This window comes from Chrysemys picta, chromosome 1, assembly GCF_011386835.1.
Source record: "Chrysemys picta bellii isolate R12L10 chromosome 1, ASM1138683v2, whole genome shotgun sequence".
NCBI classification, from domain to species: domain Eukaryota; kingdom Metazoa; phylum Chordata; order Testudines; family Emydidae; genus Chrysemys; species Chrysemys picta.
Genome location: NC_088791.1, coordinates 122662621 through 122689489, shown reverse-complemented (window position 1 = coordinate 122689489; position 26869 = coordinate 122662621). Strand labels below are relative to the sequence as shown.

Sequence of the window (26869 nt, the reverse complement as noted above, 5' to 3'; positions counted from 1 at the left end):
TGCTGTCCTTCCAGATTATAAATATGATCCAGAAATATGATGCCTTTGGCAATTTTTACTGGTTTTTTAAAGTTCATTTTTCCTACATTAAATTTTAGCAGCAGCGGACAGGGGAAGGAATAAAAAGGACAGGGCCAAATTCATCTCTGGTGCAACTCCATTGACTTCGGATGGGCTTGTACCAGCGATGAATTGGTCACCCAGATGTAAACTGATGTGTTTGCAAAATGGAACTTAATCACAGTGTGTGTTGCATTTCATACGTATTTACTTACAGCCAGTACTGGCCATTCTGTTACAAGCATCAGATTGCCACAAAGAAAATAACCCTTACATTGAAGCTCCCATAAAATGAACTAAAATGGGTTTTTAATTTACATCTCACAGTTTGTCCTGTTTGGTTTTAAGAGTGCCATCGAAGTGTGTGTGTGTGTGTGTGTGTGTGTGTGTGTGTTACACCACAGGTTTTAACTTATTTGGGCTTTTGCAGAAAAGAAAAAAATCCAGTGCAACTTGATGACGAGGGGGGCAGAACATTTCTACGAGTCCTCATTCATCTTATCATGCATGACTACCCTCCTTTGCTGTCAGGGGCCCTACAGCTGCTATTTAAGCATTTCAGCCAAAGAGCAGAAGTTTTGCAAGCATTTAAACAGGTACAGGTCCAATGGTGTTCCATGAAATCTACTGTGTGAGGAAAAAGAAAGTCGTCTCAAAGTCTAGTAGTCTCACTTAAACTGCCAGTTACAGTATTAGAATGTCCCTTCCTTGTAAATTGAAAGTCCAAATTCAGCCCCCTTGCTCCATGGGAGCTGCACATACACAGCTGCACCTCAGTGAGCCAAGCTTGAAGTGTCTCAAGTCAGACACCCAAAACCAAAGACCCCTGGAATTGGAGCTGCTGTTGACAGTGTAGGCCTGAGTGACTTGCCCAAGGTCACACAGAACAGCAAGTGAATAACAGAACCAGGCAGAGTACTCAGCTGTTGTTCTGGCTACTAGATAAATATTTATACAGAAGTGGGGGTGTTAACATGTTAATAGATTAGTATTAAGAAACCTGATGTAATGGGGTTGGATAATAGAGGACTCTCTTGGTTATGGTGACTGATAACTTACTTTTTTTTAGATCATTTGATGCTTATTTCAGGAGTTCACTAGCATGTTGCCACCTCATTATGTAAAAGGTGGAGGTTTTTCTTGTCATAAAACCAGGCAAATGATAAATAGCTGGAAAGCCTTTGTTGTAATACTTTTGCGGAGTTGCATACTGGCCTCCCGCCAGGATATTAAAGTGGGACCATGCTGATTAGGTGCATAAATAGCTGCTATTCCCAGTTAAGTGAGAGTTGCGTACCTAAAATGTTTTTTGTAAAAGAAAGGAAAAGTCTAATTGGCAAATAAACAAAAAAGGCTGTGGAGGAAGTGGAATGTGAATATGTGTGGACGAGCAGCACTCATCAATTCAGTAGGATAACAAGGCTGTATGCTGTTAAGCAAGCAGCCTATGAGAACTTCAAGATTATATTATAAAATAGTGAATATTTGTCTGCGAACAGCCATTTAAAAAATATATTATCCATGTTCTTATCTGCCATATGACCATATTAACTTGATGTTGCATTTTCTTTTACATCAGTTTGATTTCTTAATGGCGGTTATTGGGTTATACAGGGATCATTGTTAGGTCAAATTTTGTTTTAATCTCCTCATTAATAATTTAGGAGAGGGAGCAAATAGCCTAATAAGGAACTTTAAAGATGATACTAAATCGGAGGACTTATGAACACCAATGAGCAGAAAGAAAGATTAGATATATGGGCAGGAAATGAAAAAACAGATTCATCTTGAAAAATGCAAGCTGTCATAACGGGGGGTAAATGATGCGAGACCTGTCAAGCATCAGTGCTGAAAGAGACTTAGGTGTGGTTTCCTATAGGTGGTAATGAAAATTAGGTCACACATTTTGTTTTTTCCATTTTTAGTCAAAATGTTGATGAAATTTATACTGAAATTTCAATATCTGGAAAATGTTGACTATCTCTACAGTTCACGTTTGGATCTCTTGATTTCTTGTAATGTCAATCTTGTCTTTCCATGAAATATTATTTACATGGGATAAACTGCTTCTTACTATATTCTTTTAATACCAGAAGGAGCATAATCCTGGTGTCCCCGTTAGCTCTGCCATAGATCTCAGGGGTTTATAGACAGTGGTTTACATTGCAAACATTTTGCAGCATGATGATAAAGGAAGCGGAATGTTTTAAACATTGTAACCATTTTGCTTTGGGCAAAACAGTCTTCAGTGGCAATAACTTCAGTTTGACTTAAGTATGTGATTTAGGGCTTCGCTCATCTGCGGCCAAAGAGACTAAGGATGGAAAATTTCAGTTCCAAAGATGCTGATAATTTCATAAGGTCACGAGGGAGTGAAACCAGGGCATTAAAATGAAAACTATTAAACAAACTTGACTGTAGAGGCTGCAGCTGGCTCTGCTGTAATATAACTGTGGATTACTGTGTTTCCAGGTCCAGTTACTGGTGTCTAATCAGGATGTGGACAACTACAAGCAAATCAAAGCTGATCTTGACCAGCTCCGACTGACTGTAGAAAAATCTGAACTGTGGGTCGAAAAGAGCAGCAGCTACGAGAGTGGGGAGCTAGGTGACAGTCAGGCGAAAGGGGGTGAAGAACCGATAGAGGTGTGTTTCTAAAGCCCTAGGCCACCTGTGTTCCTATATAGTTAACATATTATTAAACTAGAAATTCAAAATGGTGCTGCTAGCAAGCAGGTGATCTCCAAAATGCTGGGCAAGCTTTAGTATTAAAGAGGGGAAAAAGACAAAACCAAAGGTGCTTTAATAAGAGCTATATTATCTCCGAGGGAGTCTCCTTCAGTTTGGTCCAGCGGGAGTGCCACAGATCTGTTTGTGACATCACTGCTGCCGTGCCGGTGATCCAGAGGTCACACTTTCATTATTTCAGTGACTTTATTGCAAGCTTGAAGAGGAGGGAAAGAATAGACTTCCCCAAAACTTTGGCCAACCCCAAAGTGAGCATTGATGTGAGAAAGGGGAAGGAGGTAAAGGACCGTTATTCAGTCATGCTGGGTGGTGCTACACTTCTATCCAGATCTCGATTCTCATGTAGTTACCTTAGATACAGGGGATTATAGAAAATATCTTCAGAACAAGATGATGGAACCAACTGCCAGGCAATGCAGGGTGAGGCCCAACAATGATGCCATAACCACAAATCACACAGGGAAAATTATAAGGGGTGTGAGGGGGAAATAATAATCTCTATGAAATAGAGCCTATGCTGGCATAGCTCCCTACTGTAGATACTATGTACGCTGACAGGAGTTCTTCTGCTTACTTAATAAGATCAGCTCCCCAAACTACTTTAGCTAACTGTACAAAAGCACTCTTCTTTCAGCTCAGATGTGTCTACACTAGGTGTTCTGCTGTCCCAGCCGTGTCACCTTGGGGTGTGAGTTTTTCACACTGCTCTCAAACACGGCTATGTCAGTGGAACTTTATGGCGTAGGCCAGGCCTGAAATTCAGTGCAGGACACTTGGCCACCCTTGTCACTTGAATGGAAGAGACAGCATTTAAGTCTTGTCTACACTTGTAGGTTAATTTGGATTAAGGTAGCATGTGAATTTAAAAGTTCAATAGCTATTTCTTAACTCCATATGTGGATGCTCTTATTCTGGAATCAGTGTGCCCATACATAGTTTTTCAGGAGTAGTTATGTAGAAATAATTATAACTCCATGTATAGAGAAATCTTTAGGCACCTCAGAGTTCTCCCACTCTGCCCCTGCTCTGGCTTCTGATAGGTTTGATTGTTGCCCTGAGTATGTTTTGGGGAACATTTAATTTCAAGCATTATGTATATTTTAGGGTTATGGGCCCAATGCTACAAGCTTTACTCATGTAGTGAGTAAGCACTGCTCACTGAGGGCTGGACTGTGCCACCCTTACTTGTATGGAACAGTAACATGCCATCCGTAGTCCCACGGAAATTTAATGAGCCTATTTCAGTAGCAAAGTATAAGTCAGTGTAAGAGTGGCAGAATCTGGCCCTGGCTCAGGGCTGTAGGATAGGATCCTATAACTGATGATACAGTAGTAATTGCCTGTGAATTTTACAAAGAAAGCAAGGAGACATTTTTAGAAATTCCCACTCTCTAACAACACAGCTATTCAGAATAGAACATAGATTAGTACAGGCTCAGTGACTTCTTTGCTCCCTGTGGGAAAGCATGACAGAGAACGTCTATCACAGGGCATAATGAGGCAAGATATGCAACCAAATGCCTCTGATGTCCCAGTGGTGTGATTATCTCTTGATAACTACATCCCTGGAATACTCTTACAGGTTCAATAAACAGTTTTTATTTTGTTAAGAGAGAGGATGGATTTAGTTTAATGCTGATCAGCACTTCCAAATAAGACGTATAGTTCTCACGGATTATAAAACTACTTTGACTGAGGAAAAATGCTGATAAACGTAACCGGTAAATTAATCTTGGTTAACTAACAGTCCCAGGGCAAAGGACAGTGGTTAAATTATAGCAAAGAACCTAAAATATCTTCCACAACATCAATCCAAACAGCTAGTAAGGAGGCAACATGCATACTAACAAACCCTAAACAAATAATAGTCTGTTGTTGTTGCAAAGATCAACACAAACATGCCAAATAACAGTGCTGACATTGTTAGGAACTGTCATGAATGGCCGAGCAGCATAACTGCTCCTTGCTCCTCTAGAAATTAAGATCAGATTGAATTTATTGAACTCCTAATTGTAGCAGCCAGGTAAAGAAAATTCAGAAAGAGGTTTCAAATTCAAATTAGTTTGTGGGGTTTTTTTTTAATGTAACCATTCACTAAAACATTAGAAAGTTTGAGGACAGAGGGAAACTCAGAATCCTATCTGCTTCATTCTCTTCAATGTGATTTACAGTAGTTTTCGTCCTAATAGTGATACTGAGGAGGAGTCGTGAGACCTCCACCACCTGTTTTCTTCCAGATTCAGTGCCCTCAACATCATGGCCCAATCTTTCAGACCGCTGTGCTGCCAGAATAGAAACACTGAACAGAACAGGTGGCACAGAGCATCACTGCCAATTCACCCAGCAGGAATACTTGCTTCAGTATCCGCTCTCTTTATTGGAATGTGGGTGGAGAGAGCAGTGGCTGATGGCAACTGCTTATCGACTGTAAGCCTTAAATTTATGGCTTCCCCTTCTAATCACACACAGATGGGGCTTTTGAGGAATCGGTGTCCCCAGTTTAGGCTTATTAGCAATGTTATCCCAAGTAAACCTCCCAGCTCAACAGGAGGGTCACGTTTTCCGCTTTTAAATCCATTTCCACATCACCCAGAGATGAATGTTGAAGCGTCACCTCTACTGGAGGAACATCTTCAATCCTCGTGGTGGCAGGCTGGCGCCAGATTATCAACCTCCATGCACCTTAAATTCTTCATGCTTTTGAAAAAAAAATCTATTTATCTCAACTACAAAGGTTGTCTTCATCTTATTCTCCAGATCTGCTGTGTTACACTCACTTAACTTCAGTCTGTAATCTTTCCAGGCGCATTAGAAATAGGGTTGGACCAAATACTATCTATCTAAGGTACTCATGGCTCCCATTGTTATCTCATTTAAGCACTTTACAACCTTTAGTACGTTTAACCTCATAACACCCCTATGAGGTAGGGAAGTGCTATTATTATGAGGAAATGAGACAAAGTAAATTGTCCAAAGATCACACAGGACATTTGTGGCAGAGGAAGGAATTAAACCCAGATCTCCCGAGTCCCAGGCTTGCACCCTGGCCTTTGGACCATCGTTCCTCTACTCTATACTTCCACTTTGCTCTTACCTGTTCTTGTTGCTCCTCTTCTTTATTTGTTGTTGTTAAAAATAGTTCGCTGATATTCAGTCAACTGCACTAAAAACCATTTGTGGTTGTGTTTGAATTATAGGAACCGAATATTTTAAGCCCAGTACAGGATGGGACCAAAAAACCTCAGATTGACAGCAATAAGAGTAATAATTACAACATTGTTAAGGAGGTTTGTATACCTACAAATGAGGTGCTGTAGATTCATATTTGTTTTTATGGCACATTATATCCTTTACATTTGAGTTTTGTGGGGGGCCTTTGAGTTCTTTTTTTTTTTTTTTTTCTTCCCCCAGATTTTGATTAGACTCAGCAAACTCTGTGTCCAGAATAAAAAATGTCGGAATCAGCAGCAGCGATTGCTGAAAAATATGGGAGCTCACTCAGTGGTGCTGGACCTCCTGCAGATACCCTATGAAAAGGTTAGACGAATATATACTTCTAGTAAGTATAGGAAGTCACTGATCGGACAGTCCTAAAAGACCTGTTCCAAAGCCTTTTGAAATCACTGGAAAGATTCCCATTGACTTCAGTGGGCTTTGGAGCAGACTCAAAATCATGATATCCTAATTCTCTACTTTGAGAATAAGGAAGCCAAGCTGAATTTTTAAGTATGGGTGCCGAAATACTGAGGACGTAATTGAAAACCTAAATATTCATCACCCCAGATACTCCAAATAAAGGTGGTGTCTTCTCACACTTTCTGAATAAGAGATCCTGTAGTACAGCAGTCACTTTGGGGGAGAAGGGACAGGCATTGACTAAATGAAACCCCACAGCAGGATGCACAGGTTTGGGTGCTCAGATTGGCACTGTACGTACATAACATGGGCATTTATATGTCTCAGGACCAAACCGTGTAATCCTTATGAAGTCCCTGCTTTTGCTAAACTCCAAAGTTTTGCCTCAGAAAGGATAGCATGATTTGGCCCCAGTTTACTGATCTGACCACCAAAATGAAGGATCTCGATGTCCTTTTCAGGAGCCCTTGTTTGAAAACTAGGTGCATCCATCTGTAGTAAGCACTAAAAAAAGTCATGAATATATTTGTGATCTCCATTTACATTATCCTGAATTTGATGATCTGCTGTTCAGACTTTGACACTGGGTTCAGTTCTCTTCAGTAGGATAGTAGCTGTAACACTTGTTCATAGAATGGCTCACCACATGCTCGTTAACGTGTTATTCTAAGTGTAGAAAATAGGTGCCTAAATCTAGTCACCTAAATGTATATTTAAGCACCTAATTGGTCTGATTTTTAAAAGTCAGTGGGAGCTATGGGATGCACAGTACTTTTGAAAATCAGGCACTTGATAGGAGCCTAAATATGGAATTAAGAGCCTAAATTTAGGTACTCGTTAGAAAATCTTGTCCTTAGCTTTATTATTTTTGATGTACTCTATTATATTATATTATATTATCTAGTGGTAGAGCCAAAATAAAACCAAGTCACAAACAAAAAAGGGCAGACAGGAGCACTGGGAATTACAGCATGTCATGCCACTCTGAAGAACATGGCTTCAGCCATTCTTGCTAGAGGGAGAGTTGCCATCTTTGGAAGGCACAGGAAATTGGAGGAGAATTGGTACATTACTGATCAGATTGTGTTGTGGAGGTTTAGCAAACATGTTTTATTTTTTTCCCCTTTTGATGTTTGATGTTTTTACCTGTAGACTGATGAAAAGATGAATGAAGTTATGAATCTAGCCCACACTTTCCTTCAGAATTTCTGTCGAGGAAATCCTCAGAATCAAGTTCTCCTCCACAAAAACCTCAATTTGTTCTTAACTCCTGGTGTAAGTATTTCACATGATTTATTGTTTAAAATAGATTAAGCTGATTTTGATTCACTGACATGTAATGCCAAATAAATAAATACATAAATACATAATTTGTTTCTTTTGTTTCTTCTCCATTAATTCTCTTTCCCTTTCCTACTTCCTTCCTTTTTCTTATTATGATTCTTTGTACTTGCTTCTAAAGAGATCCATTTCTGAAAGTGAAAAGCAAAATTACATTTATAATTTACTGAGTGTTATCTGCAAGCATGATGTCTCATTGTCAAGACAGAATATCACACGTGGCTTGATTCTGATCTCACTTGCACCTCTGTAAATTAGGAGTAACTCCAGTGAAATCAGTGGAGCTACTGTGATGTAAAGCAGTGTGAATGAGATCAAATCAAGCCCGCAGTATTTTACTCCTACATTCAGAGTGCTGCTGCTGCCAATATCATTTTCCTAGCCCGTCCCTTTGACCATATCACCCCGGTTTTTATATCCCTCCATTGTATCTCCCTTCTCTTTGGTATCATACATAAATTACTTTGTCTTCACTTTCAAGTCCCTTCATAATCAATTCCCACCCTACCTATTGTTTCTCATTCGCTATCGCGCAGTCGATGCTAACCTCCGATCAGCCCAGGATGTCTGTCAGCTTCCACAGCCCAGCTAGTTAAATTTTCAAACAAGCACCTTTGTGCTTTCTCCCATGGGAGGTACTTCCCGTAAACATCCACAAAGCTACTTCATTCTCCACCTGCCAACCCCTCCTCAAATCTCTCCTTTGCCAAGATGCCTACAAAAGATGACATGGGTTAGACGGCTAGTGTGCTGAGACCACAACCTATCTCATAGACTCATAGACTTTAAGGTCAGAAGGAACCATTATGATCATCTGGTCTGACCTTCCGCATGATGCAGGCCAAAAAGCCATCCCTACCCTTTCCCTTGACTCTGCTGTTGAAGTCCCCAAATCCTGTGGCTTAGAGACTTCAATTATCATGGTGACTGGTATTGTCTCATTGTTTCCTTGTACTCCCCTGTCTATCTGTATCAATCTCTTGTTTTATACTTCAATGATAAGCTTTTTGGGGCAGGGACTGTCTTATTTTTTTTTTATGTTGTGTTTGTACAGTGCCTAGCACAATGTGCCCTGGTCTATGATTGGGGCCCCTGGGCATTATGGTAATACAAATTATTATTATTTATTAATAATAATTTTATTTATTCATGATTTATTAACTAATAAATATTACTCGTGTGTCCTCCTTCTTCAACTAACCTAAAACTTGACCTCTTGTTTGGACAGGCTAAGGTGTGAAAAGTGTGGTATTAATTCACTTCCCTCCCCTTTTAGTCAGTCTCCTCTTCCCATCTATGTCCCAAATTTTTTGATTTGTTTCATTTGTTATTAGCGAGCCACGCATTGTCATGCAGAGCCAGGATCTTTTCAACTTGCTGGTTGAGAGGCCTGCTGAGCAAAACCCCACTTTTGTTAGAAATAATATAATCATATTAGAAGTACAGAATCTTGACAGGCCATAATGGCCTAAGTACATCCCTCTAGAATTAATATGGCCCATTATTTATTTTTTATTTCTGTGTGAATTTAGTGCTGGTAAAGGGTGCTGGGCTGAGAGTCCTGGAGACCAAGAGCTTGATTCTCAGTTACCCTAAAGTCCCTTTACAGAGCTCTAGCAGCGTATAGATCCTTAAAGGTGGGTATGAATTTAGTTTGACAATTTTAGGCCTTTTTGCACTTTGGAAAAGTAGCCTAAAGGAACGCCAGGTAAATAAGAATCAGTCCCTAAAGCTTCTGTTTCCCCATTGAACAGGCACATGTTGGGGATTCAGCCATGATGCCCTTTCAGTGTGCCTTTACTCTGACCTGGAGACTTCTGATCCCCTCATCCAGTATCCATTCTCAGTCCATCATATAAACTAGCTCTGCCATTCTGATGAGACTGTTTGATTTAAATCTGTTTAGCTGCTTGAAGCTGAAACCATGCGGCACGCCTTTATGAACAATTACCATCTGTGCAATGAAATTAGCGAGAGAGTAGTGCAGCACTTCGTACACTGTATAGAGACACATGGCCGACACGTGGAGTACCTGCGTTTTCTGCAGACAATTGTAAAAGCAGATGGCAAATATGTGAAGAAATGCCAGGATATGGTAATGACAGAGGTATGTTTACTGTTCATATTATATCTGTTTAACACACATACTAATATTCTGAGATTGCTTTCCTCTGCTGTTAATGCCAGTGAAACATGCTGGCATTATATGTTTAGAATTTTAAATGTTACCACGAATAATGAATATTTTAGCATACATATTTTTGAGTTAAATCTAATTTAGAAAGGCCATCTGTATAAGTACTAGCCGTGAAATGCAAGAGCTACAGTGATGGTATGTAGAGCTCTAGTTCTGGGACTTGCAACAGAGAAATATTTGAACTCCATACTCAGATCTTCATTCTCCTGTGCTGTATCCCATCTACCCAGCAAAATTTACCATTTTGTGGCACTATATTCTAACAAAATGTGCTCTTGCTTACATAGATTCGTCCAAACTTTGTTATAATCATTTTGTGGAACTGCATGACAATCCCAAAGGCCAGATTCTGATCTCAGTTCCATTGGTGTAATTCTGGAGCAACTCTGCTGAAGTCAGTGGAGTTACTGTGGATTTACCCAGAGTAATGGAGTTCAGAATTTGGACTGGTAAATTTCACTGTGTAGACCAGCACTCTTAGGGCCAAATCTTTATGCCATTGAAGTTAGTAGGAAAACACCAATGTGAGTTCTCATGGGAGCATGATTTGATACACATAGGGGCGGACTAGGGTTTTGTGGGGTCATGGGCCAGAGCAAGTGGGGGCCCTCCCTACCCCCTCCGCCTGCAGTCCCCCCTGCCCCTCCACACTCCAGCTGGGGAATGGGGTCAGGGCGCGGGGACTTGTCCTGCTCCGCCTGCCCGGCTCTTCTGCCAGGGAGCGGGGTCAGGGTGCGGGGGCTTGCCCGGCTCCATCCACCCAACGCTTCACACACTTATTCATGCATCTAACTGTAATTATGTGAACTTCATTAACTTCAATGAGACCACTCATGTGAGTAAAATTAAATATGAGCTTAAGAGTTGGTAAGATCAGGGCCCAAGTATTATTTTCATTCCTTTGCAATTTTTTTTCCTCTTGGGAAAAGAAACTTAAGGAAGAAAACAGAGATGAGCTGTAGTCATGATCTAAGTAGAGTTGAGATGTACAGAAAATTCTCTTTACAGCAATAAAGAAGAAAAACTTCTAATTAAGAAAATAAAACTTCATCCTACATGGATAACCTTTAATGAATTCTATTTCAACTTTTTCAATTTGACTGAAGAGTTTTAACATGTAATATCAATTGCAAGCCTTTGATTTATGTAATTCAAACAATTCTTATGCATTAGTGCCTTTACAGTTCCTTTCCTCCTACACTCCAGTATCATATAGGTTTTGAGCTTCTCATCATACACAGTTTTTCTTTTTTTTTTTTTTTTCAATTTAAATATATTTTGTTAGTGATGAGAGATATTGCTATATTTCCTCTTCAGAATGATTGCATGATGAAAATAACTTAGCTCTGACATTTGGATCTCAATTCCTTCAGGAATTATCAAGAAAAGAACCATTTTGAGGAGAGGGGTAAAAAGATGGGCATTGTGATTTTAGGCAAATGACTTATCTTCCTATGCTTCAGTCGCCTCATCTGTAAACTGGATGTAATGATTCTTACCTAGCTCAAAGACTCCTGAGAGGCTACTGTTAGGGAAGTGCTTTGAGGTTCTTGGATGACAGGTTGCCATATCAGCACAAACATTATTACAAAAAAGAAAACAGGACTTATTTGGGGCCCTTTGACCCAATCAATGGAACAACCGAGCTTTCTAGTATGTCTTTGTTCCAGAATGATGTAGATTACAGAATGTCAACAGCTAATCCAGAACTGATCATCCTTGTTGATATTTACCTAGACTGCTTAGTTGTGACTTACTCATATGGGACAAAATGCTGCAGCATTTTCTCAGTCACAACTGTGAGTGGGGAATTTTGTCTGACCTTATGCTGGAGGCTTCTTAGAGTTTCTTTAGCGAGGACATTCAAATGTATAATTTTATGCTTGGATCAATGTTTGGTTCCCTTTCCAGGTCACCTTTAAACTGGAGGGGAAATAGTTGGGTGGGTAACTTGGAAAATAAGGTACTTTTCTGCTTCCATTACTTTTATGATGATCATTTTGTTCCACTTGCACTATACTTGCTGATGCAGCACCCTCTCTTTTCTGTGTGTTGTTCATGTCTTCACATTGAAAGTTCCCTCACGGTCACGACACAAGTAGCTCTGTATTCCATTGCCTTATCCAACATCTTGCTTCATGCATTTAATAAATTAATCTCATTTTTCAGCAACTGATCATTCTGTACACAGTGTAGGGGACATACGGCATTCAAGGCACATTTTAGCAAGTGACTCTGGGCCAGGTTTTGTCTAGCTCTTAAATGGGGCAGCATGCAAGGAATCTGTAAATGGCTTATGTAAGGGACAGATACTAGACTTGGTTGACATACGGAAAAATATTCCCATGAAAAATTTCCAAGTTGTTTCTCTCTTGCAGGATTTGATATGGAACAATTTCTTAATTATTTTGTGAATTTTTTTTTTAAAAAGGTCAAAATTTCACATTTTTGAATTTTTATTCCCCCCATTTCTCCCTTCTTTTTGATTTGTCACTTAGAACAATAAAATAAATGATGTTTGGATTATTACTTTCCCCCCAACTTTATCATTTTTCCTTTTCTCACTCTAATTTTTCCAAAACTGAAGAAGTTTTAAAAACTTTTTCAGTTTTGGAAAACTTAAGATGTGGCAAAAGGGGGTGGGGAGAAAAAAAATGGGTGGGGAAAAAACCCTAGATGACACGAATTCTGTTGCATTCAATGGTTAAAGGAGAAAAAATAAAATTCAGAAAATTCTGAACTTCAAAATTTGAAATTTTCAAGTTTTGATGAAAAACTGGAAAATTTAATGACAAGTTATTATTTTTTTTTAAAGTTTTCTCTTTCCAAAGAGCCTATTTTTCATCCCTGCCATGTGCAAAAAATGTCAAATGAAAAATTTCAGGCAGCTCTACCAGGTACAGTTGCCACCCTTGCACTTGGGGATGCATAAGAGCTGCCCGTCCCTTCCCCCCCCTCCCCATCTCCCCAAAGGGTGCATTATGCCCCAGAGGGGATGGGGAAAATGCAGGGCTATGGCCATGTATACACTCTATGCCAGCTGGCTAAGTAGCACTGGCACAGTAGAGGGAGTAAGCTGCAAGCCCCCAAGGGATGTAGCAGCAGATATATTGAGTGCACTGGGAGAGCTCAGAGAAGAACTCTGTCTACTTGGAACAAAACTTTTCCCTGAGATCCACCAGGATTTTGCTGCACCACATGTACCCTGACTCTGGGATGTGTCTAACTGGCATGTCTGAGCCTTCCAGGATGAATGAGTTACTCATATTACTCACATCTCAGATATCTATAGCTGCAGCCTCTTTTTTCCTTTTAAAAGGAATCCCTGGCCTTACATTAATAATACTAGGATACAGATGGTCTCTAGTACATAGAGAAGGGAAGGATAGTTATGTGTTTAAGGCACTGGCCTGAGACACAGAAGACCCGGATTCAGTTCTTGTATTTGCCACCGACTTGCTGTGTGAGTTTTGGCATGCCATTTAATCTGCGCCTCAGTTCCCCATCTATGAAATGGGGATGATAATACTTCCCAACCTCACATCAGTGTTGAGGTTACATTAACGTTTAAGTTAAGCTTAGGTACTCTGATGGGAGCAGTATACATACTTAAATAAATGTAGACCTAGACATAGAATCTGGAGTAACTCTGTTGAATTTCACTCTGAAGGAACTGACTTCAATGGAGTTATTCCAGATGTATGCAACTGAGATAATGTACGCTCAGTTAGCCAAATTCTATTTTTCCTAGTGCTCTGTATATAATCAGATATAAATTTTGCACATTGCCAGACAAAACGAATTATTTGAAAGTGAACACAATGTGGGGCACTTGAACAGTTGGGCAGACTTTCATACTATCATTTCAGCTGATCAATGGAGGTGAAGATGTGTTGATATTTTACAACGATAGAGCATCATTTCCAGTCCTCCTACAAATGATGTGCTCAGAGCGAGACCGAGCAGATGAGAGTGGACCCTTAGCCTACCACGTCACGCTTGTGGAACTGCTAGCAGCATGTACCGAAGGAAAGAATGTATATACGGAGATCAAGTGCAATTCACTCCTGCCACTGGATGACATAGTGAGAGTGGTAACCCATGATGACTGTATACCAGAGGTAAGCCTGACGAGACAATGCAGCAACTGAAGAATTATTATAAATAGAAAAACATTTGCAGAGTTTCTAAAAAACAAACAGGCTGAATATTTGTCCAGAAAGCAGTCTCACCTGGTCACCTGTGCTGTTTGTTAAGCTGCACAAATGAGAGAGTAAATCAGAACATTTTCCAGAAGTAAACTCTTACATGAAACAATACGATGATGGTTGAGTTTGCCATGCTAAAATATCCCCACTGCATGAGTTGGGAGGTATGAGGTGAAGTCCTGTCCCTGTTGAAGTCAATGGGAGTTTTGCCTTGGTGGGGCCAGGATTTCATCCAGGGTGTCAAGTGCCTTTATTCATAGCAACTACAGCCTCAGTCCTGTAAACACTACCAAGCATAGTTCAACACTACTGTGAACTAAACTGTAAACCATGTATACAATAGAAACCACTTCAAGCCAGGGGGTGCGGCAGCACCACCCCTATTCCAGCACCTGTGTTTCATAATTCAGCAGGAGCTGGCTCAGACTCTACACTTTGGTTGATAAAGTCAGCGGGACTTTGCACAGCAATTGGCCCATGAGTTATCAGTTGGGGACTGGGGATTTCTGATCTTTTTACAGGATCAGGTAATTTGACAGTAAAGAAGCACATCATACTTTGTGGTCATCCCTATCACAATAAGATATTTTCTTGGTTGAAAATATGTAGATTTATTTAAATTGCTGCCATTAGTTTAGGGGAAAAAAACAGCTTTTCTGTTTACTGCATTAAATTTATTGTCTATTATCCCTACTTTGGACTGTCGAAAATGATTTAAAAAAGTATTATATGTATGTTACATCCAAAGTACACCGCTACCTCGATATAACGTGACCTGATATAACACAAATTCGGATATAACATGGTAAAGCAGTGCTCCGGGGGAGGGACAGGGTTGCGCACTCCGGTGGACCAAAGCAAGTTCAATATAACGCGGTTTCACCTATAACGAGGTAAGATTTTTTTTGGCTCCCGAGGACAGCGTTATATCGAGGTAGAGGTGTATGTTAAAAGAACATTAAGATTACAAAGCCAAGCATTCAAAAGCTAGAAAATGCCGGAACTAAAGCTGCCTGTGCAACCTTAATTTGGCCCTCTTGTGTGTTATGGATTATGACACAGTTTTCACATGATCACATACTATTTTTTCCACAAGACCCCTGTCTCATTCAGGGAACAGGATGGACAGTGCTCATTTAATGAGCAGCTCTTCCATATTTTGTTTTATCATCATTATTTAGTATGTGGCTCTAGGCCTTATTTACTGCATTAACATTCTTTTAATCTAGGGTTTTTTTTATACAATACATATATGTTCATTCACCTCCTGCATATATGAAAGGGCCATTTCTCTATCCTTATTCTCCTTAACGTGGCTGTTACCTTCAACATGGTCACGCTCTCATAGGGAACAACTCTGCCCTTCATTTTAAAGCACTAGACTAGGATGCAGGAAATTCTGAGTTGTATTCCTAGCTCTGCTACAGACTTCATACCTGATATTGGGCAAGTGTGTCATAATGCATATGCAAAAGGAAGTCAAATTACAGTTGCATTCAAACATTTTACACGCTGATGGCTTTCATTGTCACATTTTCATGAGGTTTTTTATATTTGCTGCTCTTACAGGTGAAGATTGCATATGTGAACTTTGTTAATCACTGTTATGTGGACACTGAGGTGGAAATGAAGGAAATCTATGCTAGTAACCACATTTGGAAATTATTTGAGAACTTCCTTGTTGATATGGCAAGGGTAAGTTTTATGATGCGTTGCATATTACAGTATGCACATTTAAGATAGCTGAATGGGCAATAACTTTTCTGCTTGAACTTCATATGTTCTATTAACCATATTTTCAAATGGATGAGACAGTGAAATGAATGAAATCTTCTTTAATGGTGCATAATTTTGATTACAGTTTTCTTATAATTATTTAACCTGTTTTATCTCAAGCACTGCCATCCTTTTAACAAGGCACATCAGAACCCTGGAGATCTTTTAATTTTTTTAAGATAAAGGTATAAACTGGATTTGCCTGGTTGTGGGTGTGAGAGACTCAGTGTATATCAGCAAGATCAATTTCATAATTACTGTGGGTCTAGGAGCATTTATTACGCATCGTTATACGGGTCATTAAAAATGCACTTGTCCTTGGTGCTTCTGTGCTCTCTTAGGATGGTAGGGCTCACAGGGCAAGAGACTATATCCTTGGTTGGTCACCTCAGCTAGCTGATTTATCCTACTGACATCACTGTCTGCTCTTTTTCATGTGCGGCTTCTTGAGAAAAGTGGCAAGTATAGTTCCACACTTTTTCAAGCTCCTAGCTCTTACTGCCTATGGCATCAGGCTATGTGACACTGTCCGTTAGTACTCTAAGCATTATGTGAAAGCCTAGGTTTGGAGCCTAAAGGCGGTTCCTGGGCTATGTCTATACTACGGACCTCACAGCAGCACTGCTGTAGCACTACAGCTGTGCCACTGTAAGGTCTCGTGTAGCCGCTCTGTGCCGGTGGGAGAGAACTCTTCTGTTGGCATAATTAAGCCACCGCCGCTCATTGGGGGTGGATCTATGGTGGCAGGAAAGTGTGTACCGCTGACAAAACGCTGTCCACACTGGCACTTTTGTCGGTGAAATGTACGTCAGTCGGGGTGGTTTTTTTCACACCCTGACCGACAAAATTTTACTGACAAAAGCGCTAGTGTAGACATAGCCTTGGTGTCATCGTAGTTGCCATTTAAGTACATTAAGAATAGTCATAACTGATGGTCTCTGCTTACAAGAGGCCTAGGAGGTAGACTAACAGGTGTTTTTGCAAGTTTAGGAAGATTAAAATGCACTAGCAGAGACATGGGGAAGCTTGTGTAACCCAGTGGTTTAGTGTGTGTTACGTGCCCCCTTTCTAGAGATTGAGCCGCATAAGTATAAGAGCCTACAACTAATGCTAATGGAGTTACTCTTTTAGTTTAAGTGGTAGAGGTCCATGCTTTTAGTGCTGAAGGCCCTGGATTCAATCCCTGATGCAGAACAACTGTTTGGAGGTGAGAGCTGTTCTGCTTTTACAGCACACCTCTAAACTGGGTGCCTGGCTTTGTCCCTTACATTTTATGGCACTAAATTCTCACTCCTTGTGTTTTCTTTAGTTTAAATAAAAAAAAGAGGTGAAAGAACCGCAATTGAATTCTGCAGTGGGCTTTCACACCAAAGTAATAGTGCCTCATGAAATAGTTTCTTTGAAACCTATCAGCAGAAAATAGCACACTCCTGTAGTTAGCACGATTTATAGCCTAGAGAAGAATAAGTTTAGATATTTGTGCAGTACAATAGGTGCTCAAGTCTCTTCACCTCTCTGTGAAGCAGACAAATAGATTTCTATTTATTCATTTTTTTGCTAAGTGTTTCAGGGAACAGGATAATGTGACCATGTCTGTGTGCTTCTCTCTTTTGGAGAAGGCCATCAGTAATGAGACCTCTGCAAACCCTACACAGCTGCTGTCTGTCTTGTTTCTGTAGCTGTTCCTACAGTGAGGCCCCTTCTGGGCAATCCAGGCTCAGTTGAGAATGAAGATCAGAAACTTCATTGGAGGGGATTCTGGGCTTTAACCTCTCTGATTTACAGCCAGCAGCATTTTCTTCTGTTTAATCCCTTTCCCACAGAGGGGTTGCTCTTATCTGACATGGTGCAATTCTGACCCTCCAGTAGCAGCATCCACAAACCTCTCTTTGTTTTAGCTCTGTAATAGGACCATTTTTATAGAAGCAAACGTATATAGGGAGGCACTTCTCTACACATTCTGCTACTCCAACCCAGAGACTTTCCTGGGCAGAGACCACCCATCATGTTAAATTGTGCCAAATGGTATAGAGGAGGTACGACGCGTGGCACTATCAAGCTCATTTGCATTTTGTCCTCTAATAAGAGAAATTAAACTCCAGATCTTCAGAGGGGAACAGTGAGTGTGTTGTTAATGCATTGTGCTGCCTAGCCCACTAACCGTCACTATATTCTTTTTTGTGTGTGTGGCCCCTCCTCTTCCCCCCACCCCGAAAAAGAATGGCAAAAGGGCACTTTTGTGTTGCTGTCCTGCAAAGCCCTCTGGGTAGCTGCCTAATTAGTTCCTTTTCTTTCCTGGTTAGTAGCTCCTTTTCTTTTTCCCCATCAGCTAAAAGAGCATGTCAAAAATGCTCTCTTCTGTTCCAAGCTTCAGCCAGGCCCTCTGGGTAACCAAATTTTCTAGATTGTTGAGTGTATTTGCTGAGACCTGCTTTTCGGGGCTGAGGCAGTGTCCACATGTTGCAAATACATCAGCTTTATGTAGCCATCAGGACTGTTAGAAGGCTCTTAGCTTCATGAAAGGATATTATGGCAGCTCTCAAAATAGTTAGAAAGAAGAATCCTTTGATTCTCTATGTTCCCGTGAGCTAAAAGAGCTGCCATTGGGGGGAGGGAGGGAGGGAAATGCTTTTCTTTTAGCTGCTACAACTGCCTGTCAGTGGTGAGTCTGGGAACTAGGAGTCTGTGTTATTAGAGAGCGCTAAGGTGGAAGATGGCTAGTGGTATCCTCCGGCTGGATTTCTTTCTTTTTTCCATTTGAGATGTTGACCAGTTTTGTTATTGGATTCAAGATCCAATAAAGGGTGGGAGATAATAAGGGATGGATCATAGGATTGCCATTCTGTTATGGGACCTGTGATGGAAGAAGATGGACCCCTTCAATGGCTTTCCAGCAGTGCTTTTTTAGACAAGTAAGGGGGAAATCTTCAAAGCATTTTGCAATTTAGTTTTGGCAGTTGGTAAAATCGCCATGCCAGCACCGTGCAGCTCCCTGTATTCCTGTTGGGGTCCTGAATGTTGAGCCTCAGAGCTACTGGTTCCAGCAGAAATTGGCATGCAGCTTAAAGGCAGAAGCACATCCAGATGGATTTAGATCTGTGATCTTTTCAAAAAGTGTTGATTAGTAACTGAACCTTCGTTTACCTCCACTAGAGCTGTGGGAAAAATGTCACACCTCTACTGACACTAGTGGGTTTATTATCTCAGTTTTATGCTATAGCTACTGTTGCTTTTCTGTCTACATAACCATTCCCGTTCTTGCTGTTGGGGAAAAAACACTACACGCGCTCCATGCCTTGCTATTCTTATACATTACAATCAAGCAAGCCTTTTCCAGGATCCTTATAGTGCTCATTACCAATCTGGACTTCCTCAGCCATACTGTCAGTCTGATTCTCAGCTTCCCTGGTATGGACAACAATGGTTGCCACCATCCAAGTGGCCTTATTGGGATCCATGGCAGGCATATAGACATCATGCCTCCCGAAGTTCTAGCATGGCCCACTAGGAACCTATGAAGTGCCCTCAAGAGGTGATGGAGGAACAGGAAGCTGATATTGAGGAAGAAATTACACCTTAGACCAACATCTCATCTTCCTCACCAGATGAGGCAGTGATGCCCCCTCCATTGTCCTTAGCAGAAGGTTTTTTAAACTTTTTCAAAACCTAGCTAAGAGAGTGGCTTACAACTCCAAAGCACCAGCCTTCCATGACTGCTCTGGAGTCACCTAGAGTGGACCACCCATTGGGATGCTACTTGAAGAAGAAGTTACTCACCTTGTGCAGTAATGATGGTTCTTCAAGATGTGTCCCCCCCCCATGGGTGCTCCATGACCCACCCTCGTCCCCTCTACCTTGGAGTTCTTATCATGGATTCTGCAATAGAGAAGGAACTGAGGAGAGTTTGCTTGCGCAGTGCTGGTCAGTCTTGTGGCAGAGCACAAGGGAGAAACAGCACATGTGCAGACTGAACGGATGCTGCTACCAAAGTTCTCTGATCAGTAGCAAAAGGATGCAAGCACATCTACAGTGGAGCACCCATAGGGGGACACATCTTGAAGAACCATTGTTACTGCTGTAGGTGAGTGACTTGTTCATCTTCCAGCAATGACTGGTGCTGTTTGAAGTCTCCATAAACTTCCTTTAAACACCTCTGACTATATTGCTAGAGTTTCTGGCTTACGAGGTTCATGTGCTACTACAGTACTGCATAATCAGAAGGATGGATGGCCTGACCTGGGATACAGGTCTTTATGCTCTTTCTAGCCCTGCCAATGAGTTTTTCTCTGTTCTTCAGTTCCCTAGCTATCAAATCTCCTCCCCCACCAAAAAAAATCCTCAATTTTTTTACCATAATAAATACATGCAGCATAAAATGATGAATGTTGTACAAGAATGTTTTCTTCTGGGATACTGTACAGAACTTGAATCATTCCACATTCTTTTACAGCCCATTAATTGGCCTTAAGAAGTATTTCAGTTCAGCTCCAACCCTCTCCCAGTGTCCTCCTCTCCCCTCTTCTCCTTCTTCCTTCCCTTTTGCACATCTTACACTTAACATTGTGACATGATGACTCTACCATGTAGCTCACCTGGCAGAGTGGGTGGGTCTTTGACTGTTTTTGCAGTTTGTTCCTACGGAGGCTGCTGCTGGCTTCTGCTGACTGAACGGATAGGATTTTGCTTTTGTTATGGCTGTGCTCGCTTCGTACTTTTCCTTTTTTGTTTGCTTGTTTGGTTTTGGTTTTTAAAACTCTTCCTTTGAAGGAGCTCCATCGTTCCCATCTGGCTGTAATAATTGAAACCAGCTCCAAATTCAGCACCATATGAGATCTTTCTCACTCTTCTAATATAGTAGGTTTATCTTTCCATCTCTCTCTAAAGTCTCCTCCAACTCACCTGGAGGAATGATCCTTTTTCCTCCCGAGTCTGTCTAGATACGTAAGGTGGCATGTAATGTGTGGGCCTATAGTAATGACCAGTGTTATCCAACAAACTCCTTTGTTTCATGGTGAGGGAAAGAGTAGCCAACTCAACTGGAGGATCTAGTTCAGGAAAGGTGGGGATCAGGTGGAGTGGAGTGGAGCTCCCAGGAACAAAGATAATTAAACAGAATACAACTTGACCACAAAGTAGGTATCTTGATTTTATATGTTTAATATAAAAATTAAATATGTTTAATATAAAAATTTTTGAAAAAGGATTAAATATCAATACTGTTTGTGTGTGTTTCTCTTTTAAAATGTTAAAAGATCACAAGTAAACAAAAACTAATATTTTCGTTTTCATTGTAGGTTTGCAACACAACTACAGACCGGAAACATGCAGACACCTCTTTGGAGAAGTATGTCACTGAACCAGTAATGAACATTGTGAGTGGCTTCTTCAGTTCTCCGTTTTCAGATAACAGCACCAGCCTCCAGGTAAGAACAAGGGAGACTGCAACAAATATGTAATTCAGATAATTAATGGAGTCATCTTCCACTCGCTGGAGGGGAGTGCTGCAAATTTCTTTCCTCCTTTATTTCCTCTCACTCCTCATGATTCGCACTAACAGTGTAACGCCTCCTGTAAATATGCCCTTGACAAATTGTACTCCTGATGTCCCTGATCCAGCAAAGGACTCTTTCTCCACAGAACTTCACATCTGACTTTTGTGACTTCATTGGGCCTTTGCGTGACTATCTCTTTGCAAGATCGGGGCACTTTTGTTTGTGTTTCTAAAAGAGGAAATCTTTGTGGCCCAAGTTGGAAAGTTTCCCATGTGTTTGGAACCCAAGAAATCTCCCCATTTTTTTCCTGCAGTATGCTATTTTGTTTAATATCAATGGGAATTTTGATTGAGTAAGGACTGCATGGTTTGACACACTCTATAAGAATGCCAAACTGGTTTATTTTGCATCCTGTACTGAAGAGTGATGATGGTTTAATTGAGTTCTAATTTGAGTATAGAGGCTAAAAGTCATGCATGTAATTTATGTGGCGCATAACTTAGACTTAAAATCATCCTTATAATTACCCTAAAATTAGCTGTTTACCTTTTTGTTTTCAGACACATCAGCCAGTTTTTATTCAACTGCTTCAGTCTGCTTTTAGAATTTACAACTGTACCTGGCCGAACCCTGCACAGAAAGCCTCAGTGGAGTCATGTATCAAAACTTTGGCCGAAGTGGGTATGTGCCAAGTTTTTATTTAATTATTCTTTACTGTGTTTTAAGTAAGCCTGAGTTGTGATCCATCCATTGTTTTTTGGGTTGTAGCATCCTGGAAATCAAGGCACTGATAATACTAGAAAATTGTGTTTATAATTTCATAAGAACAGCCATACTGGGTCAGACCACAGGTCCATCTAGCCCAGTATCCTGTCTTCCGACAGTGGCCAATGCCAGGTGCTCCAGAGGGAATGAACAGAACAGTTAATCATCAAGTGATCCATCCCCTGTTGCCCATTCCCAGCTTCTGGCAAACAGAAGCTGGGGACACCATCCCTGCCCATCTTGGCTAGTAGCCATTGATGCACCTATCCTCCATGAATTTCACAATGTAAGTCTCAGAAGCTCTGACTTTCAAGTCTCATTTCTTCCCTCACTTATACCCCATTTGAATCTGTCCCATTCAACGGGGTTGTTCAGGTGAATGGTGGTGTTCAGTTGTGTAAGCGAAAGTAGAATTGGATTCGAAGCAGGTGGTATTCATCTACGCTATTACATTGACATAATCTTCTCATACAGAAATAATCTTAAACTGTGTCAGATCATAGGCATTCATAATCATTAAGGCAATACCAAATTCACGGCCATGAAAAATGCATCACGGACCGTCTCTCCCCCTTCCAACCGCCCCCCCTCCCCCCCGGCAAAATCTGGTCTTTTGTGTGCTTTTATCCTCTACCATACAGATTTCACGGGGGAGACCAGCGTTTCTCAAATTGGGGGTCTTGACCCAAAAGGGAGTTGCAGAAGGCTCACAAGGTTATTTTAGGGGGGGTAGCAGTATTGCCACCCTTACTTCTGTGCTGCCTTCAGAGCTGGGCGGCCGGAGAGTGGTGGCTGTTAACCAGGCATCCAGCTCTGAAGGAAGCGCCCCACCAGCAGCGCAGAAGAAAGCGTGGCAATGCTATACCACAGGGGTAGGCAACCTTTCAGAAGTGGTGTGCCGAGTCTTCATTTATTCACTTTAATTTAAGGTTTTGCATGCCGGTAATACATTTTAACATTTTTTAGAAGGTCTCTCTCTATAAGTCTATATTATATAACTAAACTATTGTTGTATGTAACAGGGCAGGGGGTTCAGGGCAGAGGGAAGTGGGGACATGGGGAGGTTCAGAGCAGAAGGCTGGGTATATGTGGGGGGTCAAGGCAGAGGGCTGGGAGTGTGTGGGGGTGCAGAGGAGAAGGCTGGGTGTGGGGGGAGGTTCAGGGGTCAGGGTAGAGGGCAGTGGGGTGTGAGGGGTGTAGGGCAGAAAGCTGGGTGTGTGGGGGGTACAGGGGTCAGGTCTAGGGGTGTGTGGGAGTGCAGGGTGTGTGTGTGGGGTTCAGGGGTCGAGGCAGAGAGCTGGGGTGTGGGGGGGTGCAGGGCAGAAGGCTGGGTGTGTGTGTGGGGGGGTTCAGGGCAGAGGGCTGGGGTGCTCGGCTCGTGGGGGTGCTCCCAGTCCCCTGCCCTGAGCGGCTCATGGCAGGGGGCTGGAAGGGATATGCCCTGTTACACCCCCTTCCCCAAGGTCCTGTCCCCACCTCTTCTCTGCCTCCTCTACGGAGCAGCGAGCATGCTGCCACTCCTCTCCCTCCCCCTCACAAGGGCCATCAGCTGATTGGCCAGGGAAGGAGAGGAGGAGGGGTAGGAATGCACCACGCTGGGGGAAGAAGCGGGGGAGGGAGGAAGCTTGGCTGCCGCAGGACCAAGCTTCTGCCTCCTGCCCCCGCAGGGGAAAGCAGTGGGCAGGGCGGCTGAGTGGGGCTGGGAGCTTGGACCGTGGCAGGCAGCAGCGTGCCACTCAAAATCAGCTTGCGTGCCGTGTTTGGCACGTGTGCTGTAGGTTGCCAACCCCTGCTATACCATGCCACCCTTACTTCTGCACCGCTGCAGGCAGCGACTCTGCCTTCAGAGCTTGGCTCCCAGCCAGCAGCCGCCACTCTCCACCTGCCTAGCTCTGAAGGCAGCGCCACCGCCAGGAGCAACGCAGAAGTAAGGGTAGCTGTACTGAAAACCCCACTCCCTACAATAACCTTGAGACCTTCCCACAACTCCTTTTTGAGTCAGGACCCCTACAATTATTACAACACGGTGAAATTTCAGATTTAAATAGCTTAAATCGTGAAATTTACGATTTTTAAAATCCAATGACAGTGAAATTGACCAAAATGGACCGTGAATTTGGCAGGGCCCTAATAATCATTGTAGACTCCATTCTGTGGTAAGGCACAGCCCATAGTAGTAGGTGGTGTATAGCTGTGTCATCCTTGGAAACATCCCAGGGAAGGAATTGTGGACCAATCAACCAACATTCCCTCCTTTGCTCCTGGGAGATGTTAAGTTATTGCTCGCCTGACTCTCATGCTAGCTCAGTTGTTCTGGCCAGTGAGTTGAAACCAAACCCTGAACTTCCCTGATCACTCTTTACTCTCCTGCTCAGGGAAAGGAATAAGCAGGTGCCTTTACTTACCCTTTCACAACACTGGTCCAGGTAGCCTGCCTAAAGGTGTACAGTGGATTCTTACTGCTCTGCCTGTACACATACTCCAAATCAGAATTTGGTCCTTAAGTCAACTACATAATTTAGTAGTACTGAGCTAGGATTCATTAAGGGCTAGAGTATTCAACCCTTACTCACTTTGAAACCAATGGGACTACTTGTGTGAATAAATGCTCTCCCACAAAAGTAGCCCCAATCTAGCCCCAAACAAGTAAATGCTCCAGAAAAAAAAAATCTATTAAACAATTAATCCATAACCATTAGAAATTTTAAAAGGAATTAAAATATCATGTTGTCTGTGTCAAAGCAGAAGACTTCAATTTTTCTTCTGTAGGAGTTTAATCCTAAAGAAGAACTGTCACAGATATTTAGCTAACATTGACAAAGGTTCAGTTTTAGGATTCAATTTCCACAAAAACAGTATTTTAAAAACTTTTACTTTGTCATGAAAAAGATGATTTGATGTAGATATTTTCTAAAAATGAGCCATTTTGATTGACATTTTCCAAATTCTTTCTGTTTTGAAATCTGCTCAGCCAAAGCGAGCCCAATCCGTGCTGTTGTTCTAACCGCGTTTTGTGGCACTACACACACTGAGTAGTTTTGAAAGCAGCTAGACAACTTGTGGACAACATGAATAAGAAGGGGCGGGAGGGACAGAATCATGATGTTAGAAGCTTGATAGATATAGTTGCTTTAATTTTTTAAAAAAGTTATAGTAAATAACCCCACCACTCTGAGATGGTCTCTTGGACGTTTGCTGCATCTGTAACATTGCAACAACTGACTCTAAATTTAGATTTCAGATTTATTTTACAGTAGTTTCATTTAATGCTTTTGCCAAAGCATCTCATTAACATTTTGTGTGAATTAGTCTAGCAATTTAGCAGCGTACAATTTTTATTTGTTGTGCAAACTGGCTTAATTATGGATCCATCTGGCAGGAGAACTTAAAAAGTTGAAAAATTTGTTAGTCTCTAAGGTGCCACAAGTACTCCTGTTCTTTTTTAAAAAGTTGAAGATGTTCTTTGTTCCTTATCCCACTGATTTTACAGCTTCAAATAAAGGACCCAGTCCTACAAATGCTTAACTCATATGACTAATGCTCACTCATGGCAATAGCCCTTCTCTGCTCCCCTCCTGCACTCCTGGTATAGGCCATCAGAAAATTACTGCCTTTGGGAACTAGGAGCAAACAAGGAAGGAACTAGGGGGCTGAAGGATTTTTGTGTCATAATGTCCCCTCGTGGATTAGTGTGTTACCAGTTGTTCAGATCTGTACCTAAAGTCAAAATCCAGCCCACTTAAGTCAGTGTGCCACTTCATATCTACATGGGTACATAAAAGGTTTAGTGTTCTCTTGTCTGTGGCTCTCTTTTGTTTTTTTTCCGGGAAGGCTTATGTGCTGCAAGTAGCAGATGTGAGGTTGACCTTGACTTTTCTTCAAATTGGTGGATTTTTTCCATATCTTGTGGAGTTCCTACATTCCTCTATTGTACTGTAATCTGTTGTATTCTGTTTTCTCATATATCTTGTATTGCATGGAGATATTTAAAATAACCTGCTAGATTGTGCTGTTCTAAACTGGAAATCCAATAAAACAGAGGGCCAGATTTGGGCTAACCCTTGCATTGGTACATGAGGGAGAGGAGGATGGCTCAAAGAACCTCCCTCATACTTTGGCTTCTCGCACATGTGCTGACTGCATTTAAAGCCCTTGCAAACCTTCAAGGGCAATGGATGCTCAAGGCTAGCTTCACCCAAAGGGGTGGGGAAGAGATGAGGCCATGGCTCCTACTACTACTGTGGGGTGGAGCTGGGCTGCCACTGAGGAGCCTCACACTGTATCCTTCTTAGGGGCTTCCTTAAGCACAATCCCTCCTGCAGCTCCTACTGGGGCAGGGAATCTCTGTACTACCTTCTACTTAGGGCAGGGGTCGGCAACCTGCAGCTCCAGAGCTTCATGTGGCTCTTTGGCTGCCCCCTTGCAGGCAGCCGTTTTTTGAGGGAGTGTGAGGTACAAGTTCTGGCCGGGAGGCGCTTACCACAGGTGGCTCCCGGCTGGCAGCACAGCAGGGCTCTGCCCCATGCCACTCCCGGAAGCGGCTGGCTGCTGGCAGGTCTCTGTGCGCCCCTTTGGGGGAGGGGAGCAGCGGGTCTCTGTGTGCTGCCCGTGCCCACAAGCACCACCCCCGCAGCTTCCATAGGCCA

General features: G+C 41.9%; 1 protein-coding gene across 16 annotated transcripts in view; it reads left to right on the top strand.

The window, feature by feature from the left end:
- Positions 1–26869, top strand: part of ITPR2 (inositol 1,4,5-trisphosphate receptor type 2) — a 337706-nt gene that overhangs the window by 148227 nt on the left and 162610 nt on the right. For all 16 annotated transcript variants that reach the window (XM_065569077.1, XM_065569053.1, XM_065569071.1 and 13 more), the window contains 10 exons: positions 491–656; positions 2533–2706; positions 6006–6095; positions 6220–6345; positions 7597–7719; positions 9692–9892; positions 13852–14103; positions 15760–15885; positions 21261–21389; positions 22019–22139. In XM_065569077.1, coding sequence (XP_065425149.1) covers positions 491–656; positions 2533–2706; positions 6006–6095; positions 6220–6345; positions 7597–7719; positions 9692–9892; positions 13852–14103; positions 15760–15885; positions 21261–21389; positions 22019–22139 — 1508 coding nt within the window. The remainder of the gene's footprint in view (positions 1–490; positions 657–2532; positions 2707–6005; positions 6096–6219; positions 6346–7596; positions 7720–9691; positions 9893–13851; positions 14104–15759; positions 15886–21260; positions 21390–22018; positions 22140–26869) is intronic.